Source organism: Camelus bactrianus, chromosome X (genome assembly GCF_048773025.1).
Source record: "Camelus bactrianus isolate YW-2024 breed Bactrian camel chromosome X, ASM4877302v1, whole genome shotgun sequence".
Taxonomy (NCBI): domain Eukaryota; kingdom Metazoa; phylum Chordata; class Mammalia; order Artiodactyla; family Camelidae; genus Camelus; species Camelus bactrianus.
In genome coordinates this window covers 80,549,588-80,557,899 of record NC_133575.1, presented here as the reverse complement: position 1 = coordinate 80,557,899, position 8,312 = coordinate 80,549,588, and the positions used below count along the sequence as shown (strand labels likewise).

At 46.4% G+C, this 8,312-nt stretch overlaps 2 protein-coding genes across 3 annotated transcripts in view; both read right to left on the bottom strand.

The window, feature by feature from the left end:
• Window positions 1-2,726: 2,726 nt before the first annotated feature.
• On the bottom strand, window positions 2,727-5,105 carry LOC105082508 (protein ARMCX6-like). Its single transcript, XM_074358985.1, has 2 exons — window positions 5,069-5,105; window positions 2,727-3,909 (listed from the first exon to the last, which is right to left on the bottom strand). The coding sequence occupies exons 1-2, from the start codon at window positions 5,103-5,105 to the stop codon at window positions 3,353-3,355; spliced, it is 594 nt and encodes a 197-aa protein (XP_074215086.1). The 3' UTR covers window positions 2,727-3,352.
• ARMCX1 (armadillo repeat containing X-linked 1) overlaps window positions 3,906-8,312 on the bottom strand; it is a 57,054-nt gene continuing 52,647 nt past the window's right edge. For both annotated transcript variants that reach the window (XM_074359767.1, XM_074359769.1), the window contains one exon: window positions 3,906-5,205. Coding sequence is in view for 1 of the 2 variants with exons in the window: in XM_074359769.1 (XP_074215870.1) it covers window positions 5,194-5,205 (12 nt within the window). In the remaining variant the exon portion in view is untranslated. The remainder of the gene's footprint in view (window positions 5,206-8,312) is intronic.

The window sequence follows — 8,312 nt, the reverse complement described above, 5'->3', positions numbered from 1 at the left end:
CCCGTGGCCCCTAGAAGGCAGGTGGCAGTGAGTGCTGCACACAGCTGCCAAAGTCTTAGCCAAAAGGTGCTGTGGTGGCCCAGCACAGAGAGTGACTTGATGAGGGCTGTGGGGGTCCTTGGTGACACTTCAGAGTGAGAGGATTGTGGTTGAAGCTGCACTGAGCGTGGCACTTAGGGCCAAGGTGGGGATGCAGGGTCTGAGACTGGATGTGTCAGTCGGGAAGCTGATGTCTGCAATCTCGCCTGCACTTATGAGTGGGGTGGGGGGTGGCGGTGGGACGAGTTAGGTGGCAGGATACGTTTCCAGGAGAGGTAGCAGACTGGGAGGCACTGGGAGTCGGTGCAGAAGCCAGGACCTACAGGCACAAAATGACAACACGATAATGAGATGACGAAGGGAAACCTGGGCCCCTTCTGGAGTTGGAAGGCAGTCTGTGGAGGCAGTTCCAGATTTTCCCAAGAGTCGGCTTCGCCTGGGGCGGCCCCATCAAGGCAGGGCCCCTCTCCACAGACCGTGACAAGTTCAAGCTTTGATGACCTTGTCTAGTGTTTGCTATGGGGAAACCAGGCAAGGATCTCTGTTGGTTGCAGCAGACAGGTAGGTAAGTTTTGTGCTTGGTGGCCCCGTGCTGTTTCACTCTTGAATTAAGCATGGGAGGGGGCAGCATCATCTTTCCAGTACTGATAGCCTCTGAATGTTTTATTCAGGCTGTGACTGGCAGGCATGCCCCCGCCCCCGCCCCCACCCCTCTGCATCCCTAGGCAGAATCCACGGGGAACTGGGCTCCTGTCCTGGAGCAGCAACCAACCAAGGGATGAAGGGCTGACCAGAGGCCTGAGCCTCCCCCAACACAGGGAGTGTTTTCGGGAGGGCGGTGCCAGCAAACGGAGAGGGGGCTCTTGGCTTGGGCTGAGACCACACCGTGGAGAAACTTCGATGCCGGCAGGCTTCCCTGTGACAGAGTTGCTCAGGAGATGTGGGCAGAACGTCTCCAGGGCCCTCCCTGCGATAAGAGTCAGCTATCTTGGCTTGATAGCTGCCGACTGCCTGCCTGCCTCGAAGATGGTGGACCACTGCCTGTGGCAGGACTCAAACGGGGATTCCGCAGAGTGCAGAGGAGGAGGGAGGCGCATGTTAATTTGGGACCCTGAGCCAGGAGGAAGGAGAAAATGCTCTTTTCCCAGAGATTAAAGACGCTGAACAATAAGGTGTTGCTGAAGATGGCAGTGGCCAAGCAGGCTCCACTGGGACAAGAAGATGTGGGGGCTGTGTGCAGGGCCAGTCTGCACGGGAAACAGATTGCTCAGCCCACCTGAGGCTGGCTCGGGAGAAAGCGGGGCCGCATTAGCAGCTCTTAGAAAACAAGACAGGGCCCCAGAGCAAGCAAAGGAAGCCCCAGAGGGGTGAACCTTGCTGGGGGTGCCAAAGTCACATGCTGGCCAACCAAGGCACCAGAGCCTGGGAAGAGGCAGCAGTGTCCCTGTTCCAGCTTGGAGGATTCCCCAGTGATGGTCCTGGGACTTGGCAGGCACCTGTGACCACTAGTCAGCTCAAAGCGTGGGCTGGATGTGTTCAAGCAAGAGAGTGGCAACCCACCTGCACCCCAAACTCTGGGAGAAGGGAGGAAATATTGAAGTAAAACTAAGCTCTGTATGGAGGAGAGCAGGAGGCAGAGCGCTCGTAGAGCGCTGATGCCCAGGGAGGCCAGGAGAGGGCACCAGGCTCCGAAGCAGCACTGCCCAAGGGAAGCTTCTTGTCCACTGTGTTGGCCAGGGCTTTGAGGAAGAGGACCATTTCATGACACATCAAAAACATGCATGGACCTGGCTTTGGTGATGCAGGGGCTAAGGCTTGCTGGGAGGAGTCTGGAAATGTTGGGAGGGGTGGTGGAATGAGTTGCCCAGATTCCTGGAGTGGTTCAGTGTGCAGGGCTGGGTTCTGCTTTTCCTCCAAGGGGTGCCGGAAGCTTGGATGGAGGGGGTGGAGATGTCTCCGGATGGCTGGACCAGCCATGGCCTTGCCAAGCACCCTCAGCATCTGCCCCAACCCCGATCCCCTCGGGGAGTTCATGGAGGCCTCCACTGTCCCCTTCCTGGATCCCACTGAGGTACCAGGGATGGGGCAGAAAGGGGGTTCCTCAGAGGAAGCAAGGGCCAAGCCTTCTCACTCAGCCAGGAATCTGGGCTTGGCATCCCAAGGAAGGGAGGGGGCCTGGAAGTAAGTTTAACAGCTGCTTCTCAGCAGAGAGAGCACAGCACAAAGTAAGCACTCAGCAAGTGGCAACTGCTACTGTTATAACTGTGCATTAAATGTGCAGGGATGGGTTGCCCAGTGGCCCCCAGGGACGTGTAGACAAACCCCCAGAATACTGACCTTCCTCTCGAGGCCAGCAGTCAAGGAAAGACACCTTCATCGAGGGAGGGATTCTCTGCACCAGGCACTGTGCTGCCTGCCTCACAGGTGTTGTCTCTTTTAGTCCTCCCAACAGTCCATCTAATTCCACCCCCCGCACCCCTGCCCCCATTCCCCTCGCTCCACCCTGCACCCCCAGCCCCTTCTGGAGGCTTATCCGGAGCCCTGCAGCCCATCTCTACCCCTGCCTCTTGTGGGCTCTGCTAAGCGTGCATTTGTCAGGGAGCAAACCCCCCAGTTAGTCAGCGTGGACCGTGTAGTTTTGTCTTTCTCTTCGTGCAGACTATAAATTCAAGGACAAGAACCATGTCTCGTTTTTGCCAATCAAAGCACACAACTTTATTGATGATACATACAAATAAATGCAGGCTTGGCTGGAGGGAGTTAAGTCAGTACAGCACATAGAAGGGGAGTGTACTTTTTTGGATGAACAGGTTTACCATCCATCGGGTCGGGTCGTGAGGAAGAGACAGTAAATGAAGAAGAATTCAACCTAAGCAGCAACCAACGCATTTTCGGCACAAGCTCCCATACGCATCTGGTCTCCACAAAACAGTCCAGCTTAGACAGGGAGACCACCACGGGCAAGGCATCCCTTGTGAGGCGAGAATATGTTGTTCTTTAACCGCAGCTGGCAGCTAAAATGATCCCTTGACCACAGGAAGAAGGCTGCAAGGGAGTAATTTACAATGCACATTGCCTGCAGACTGCAAAAACCAAGAGGGTACTCCAGGCTCTGTGGGAACCCCTGCCTGGCCAATCAGAGTGTGGTCCTTGATCTAGCAACTGTAACTCTCACCCCGTGAGGTGGTGATTGGTTAAGGCCAGATCTTCAATAGCACCCACTGCAGAGTCTTTGGGTGAGAACACAAGGGTGTGTTCACCAGTCGGGTCTTGGTTTGGGGTGAATCTGTCCCATTCTGTTGGAGGGGGCCATTTAGGAGGCCAGAATGTGTGGGAAAAGCTGTCTGTCTGCATTTCTGATAAGGAGGGACCAGAAAGACAGCAGCAGTGGGCCACTCAGCAACTCCCCTGCCAACACTGGCTTTTCAGACAAACCCGTCAATGGTTTCAAACCCTGCACCTCAGCATATCCACTTCCCTCTGATATCAAAGGAAACTTCAAGTCTGAAACGGACTTGGCAAGCATGTTATTAATAACTGTCATGCTTATTAACAAATTTAATCCGGCCTGCTGCAGAAATGAGTTGCAGCAAAGCAACACAGTCTCCTGACACACTTCATTGATGTACATCTTAATCTGGCCCTGATTTTCACCACTCGCGTTCACGTTACCTGGGGCACAGAAAGCCTTCTCCCCCTCAACAGCAGGGTTGGGAGTAGGGATCGTGTTTCCAGCAATGGAGAGGCTGGCCAAATGACTATTGATATCGTGGCTAAATGAAAAACCAGCATCCCTGGGCCGAACTAACAACAGTTTCCCCTGAATGAAAGGGCTCTTGGAGAGGCCAAGAACACACGTGAAATTTTTATCTTAAGCATCACCAAAAGTCATCATTTTCATTAGAGAAAAGGTGATTATTTTTCATTCAGACTGTTTCCTCTTTTGAGAGGCCCTAGCTTCTTATTGTCCATGGCTCATGTCAGCCTCATCCCTAGGACTTGGCTTTTCTGGTATCTTGAGTACAGACCAGCGTCCTTACTTGTCTTTACCCACGTAAAATTCCTTACAATCCTGTTCCTTTCTTACTGTCGTTGCATCCTCCTCTGATTAGTGCTTGAACACTGTAGCAAGTTCTAACAATGACTTCCAGAACTCCTTTCACTAAATCACCAATTTGAACACATCCTATATCTGTGACAAGTCATGGGACATTCTCACTCTTTAAAAAGCCATCTTATTGTGGTGTTCTAGGTAGATTGTTGGATGTTCTTTTCCTGGACACAAACTGCACTAACAGCCATCTAATACGGTACTAGAGGCAATGAGTTAGTATACAGAGTTTTAATACAAGTATCCATAGATATCCATGTCAACACTCAGGATATAATGGTATCAGTATGTCTCTTTCCTGATTTAGGGTCTTAATTTTCAAATATTTCTCCTCTGGCATTTCCCTCCCTTAAGCTCATTCCCACTGTTTCTTCAGAATACAGTATTTTTTTTTCCAGCACCCAAGTAAGAGGAGATGAGAACAAAGTCTCAGAGAGGGAACTGAGTTGCTTCTAGACCCTGCATTCTGACTTCAACATCCCTATCCCCACCCCTATCTCCAGCTTATCACATTGTCTGGAGCAATTTCCTTCCTCCTTTGCCTAGATTTATGTCTACAGGCAGACACACAAGAGAGAATGGAGGCTGGTAGATACTGACACATAAATGCCCTCTCTCCAGAGTGAGAAGTCTGGCTTTCAAATGTTTCCCATTTAGGTCTTCTGCACACCACCCACCCTGCCCTCCGGACCCTTTCATCACGCCATCCCTCCCCCAAAGGTGTGCACCTTTTCCACTCCCTTGCCCCTCAGCCACTCTCTTGATTTAGCTTTCTCCCTTCAGATGCCCACTTTTCTATTCTACCCCTCATTTCTGCTCCATAGACACTACTTCCCCAGAGCCGAAAAAGAATGGAATTAAGTAGCTTTTCTGAAGACAGGATAGTAGTGGAAGATTCGGTTTAGGTTTCCGTCTTGCCTCTGCCGCCACCTTGTGACTGATTCAGGTCCCACATCTCCTTGAAGGAAGGCTCACTTCAGTTTCTACTAAGTATTCTGTAGGTGATGGACGTCCTCTTCCTTTCCTATGGGTTGTGCTGCCCTCTACAGACAGACCTGCAAACCAACAGATAAGGGTCAGTGAACATTTAGTGCTAGGTGACAGTTCCTATCTTTTACTGATTCAGGACTCTGTCAAACGATTCCCACCTCTCACTCCCGGATCCCACATCAGCTCTCCCCATGCACCATTTAGAGAATTAAAGTAAGCTGGTGGATAGCCTGAAGGTGTAGGGAAAGATGACTCTGCCCCTTCAGATCTCTGCCTCCTAACCCCACAGTAACCTGAAGCCTCCCCAGTCAATGCTCACTTTCACACCAACCTGCACACGGTCAGAGCAGTTTCTTCCTTCTTAAGTTGGTTACAAATGCATCTTCCTAAGATCAACAGGAGGCTGATGGCTGGGCCAAAAATACTATCTCTCCACAATTCTTGGTCACCTGAGTTACACTGTCACCAATGAGCCCTGGTTCCCAAGTTTCCCTCCCAGCAGCAGTGGTGCAAGAGTGTGCCAGCCTCTCTCCCTTCCCCCCAGCACAGCCGACCTGTCACTCATTTTTTTCTTTGCCAATCCTAGAGACCAAAAGATATTGCATTTCCATTTTGTCAAAATTTGCCTTTCTCTAATTTCTAAGGAAAGAACCTATCTTCTCTGGGAGCAACTATTTTTATTTATATTTCTTCGTCTTCTCCTAGAGTATAGGGCAATAGCCCATCTCTTCACTTCCCCTCCACTCAGCCGTTTATATCCATCATCTTTCTTGGACCCATGAGAAAGCAGATTTCATGAGATAAGGCATGGAGAGAGAGATAGTAAATATTTATTTAATGTTCCTGCTCATTTTCTTGGAAATATTGGCTTTTTAAAAAAGATTTATACATGTTTTATATGTATAAGGAGTTTTCTGGAGTGATGTTTGCCAAAATGTCACCACTGGTTATTTCTGAGGCATATATTTAAGGCATAATCCATTCTAGATTCAGTGCCAACTGTTAAGGTCATTGGACATGGAGAGGAACAGATTTGTCTCTTGGGAAAGACCACCTGGTTTCTCAGACAGGCCCCCACAGTGCAGCATTTACCTTGCTGAATTCACACACTCTAGTGTCCAAATGTTAATTTTGTCTTCAGACTAAAAATACGCACTGATAACCTTATGCAAAAGACAAGAATAAGAATGTTCATAGTAGCACTGTTCATATTAGCCCCAAACTGGAAACACCCCCAAGTATCCATTAATAGCAAATGGATAAATAAAATACAGTATATTCATAAATGGGATTTATATTCATAAATGGTAATGAATATTGTATATGCAACAGTATGAATTCATCTCACATACAATGTTAGCTAAGAAAAGATAGGAAAGAATATAAACTGTGCGACTTTGTTTACATAAAGCTAAAAAACAGACACACAAAACTAATCCATGCTGTTAGAAGTCAGAATAGTGGTTACCCTCAGGATGCATTCTTGATGAGATGGGGACAAGGGGGAAGCTTCCAATGTGCTGCTCATGTTTTGTTCCTTGCTCACTTTGTGAAAATTTGTTGAGCTGAACACTTAAGATTTGTGCACTTTTATGTATATGTGGTATACTTCTACAAAAATTTACCAGAAGTCCTCAGTAGTGAATTAGGGAAATGGAGATGAGTAAATAAAACCAATCCTCCTGCTGATCTGGAGAAGCTGGACAAGACATAACTTTTCATTTCTCTGAAGGCACTAGAGGGCTAACAAGATGGTGAAGAATACCTGGTTCAAAATAGGAGTAGGGTAAGTTGAGCTTAATGTTAGAACCACTTTTCCCAATGGAGCATATACAGTTATGAGGGGACTGCTGAGAGGCTATGTAGAATTTTGGATAGCCTCTGGGAGCTAGGGAGACAGATATTGAAATCCAAACCTGGTGAACACCAAAATCTTTGGATTGTGATGCTGAAAGAACTGCATCTCAGTCAGAGTGAAGCAGACATGGACAGGCTTTCACAAGGACTTCAGTTTAACTGTGAGGAATCTCAATCACCGGAAATTGGATTAAGGTAATTCCAGAGTACTAATGCCCCTAGGTGCCTGGCAGAGACAAATACAAATTCTCTTTGAAAAGAAATAATATCAGCCTCAAATTATTTCTGAAATTTTATAAAATACAACATCTAGTACACAATAGAAAAACAACTAAGTACAAAAGAAAACAAGACAAAATTAACAAAAGCCATCAGAAATGACAGACAATAGAAAAAGACTCACTGGGGCCTCAGCGTTATCAGACACAGATTTAAAATAAATACGCTTGCTATGCTTAAAGAGATAAAGGACAATATAGAGAATTTCTTCAGATAAATGGAAACTATAAAAAAGTATAAAACAGAAATCCTAGAACTGAAAAATAGAATAATCTCAATTAAAAATTGAATGGAGGGATTTAACAGCAGAGTACATATAAATGAAGAGAAAACTATTGAAAAGGAAAGTAGGTTGGAAGAAAGTATCCAGAAAAAATTGCCAGTCAGAAAAAGATGAAACAATTAAGAGTGGATAAGAGACAGAGAATACAGAGAGAAGGTGTAACATATGTGTACCTGAAATTCAGGGAGAGTGAAGAGAATGAATGAGGCAGAAGTGATATCTGAAAAAATAACATGACAAGTTTCTGAAACTCTTCAAAACATTAAGCTGCATATTCAAGAAGCCCTTCAAATCTCAAGCAGGATAAAATATAGGGTTAGAAGATGGGGGGGGTGTATATAAAATGGCATTTTAGTCATAAAAAAGAATGAAATTCTGCCATTTGCAGTAACATGGATGGACCTAGAGAATATAATGTTTACTGAAATAAGTCAGAGAAGGACAAATACTGTATGACATCTCTTAAATGTGAAATCTAAAAAAATTATGTAAATACATGTATATGCAAAGCAGAAACAGGCTCACAGATATAGAAAATAAACTAGTGGTTATCAAAGGAGAGAAGGAACAACAACAAGGATATATAGTACAGCACAAGGAATTACAGCCATTATCTTGTAATAACTTTTAATAGAGTATCATTGGTAAAAATACTGAATAACTATGCTGTACACCTTAAACTAATATAATATTGTAAATCAACTATACTTCAGTTTTTAAAATTTTTTAAAGAAAATCACAGCTGTGCACATT

Excerpts from the sequence above, each read along its gene's own strand:
- LOC105082508 (XM_074358985.1), bottom strand. The coding sequence starts at position 5,105 with ATGTGGGACCTGAATCAGTCACAAGGTGGCGGCAGAG. Across the intron at positions 3,910-5,068 it reads GTCACAAGGTGGCGGCAGAG|ATAAAAATTTCACGTGTGTT; the intron begins GCAAGACGGAAA and ends GTGATGCTTAAG.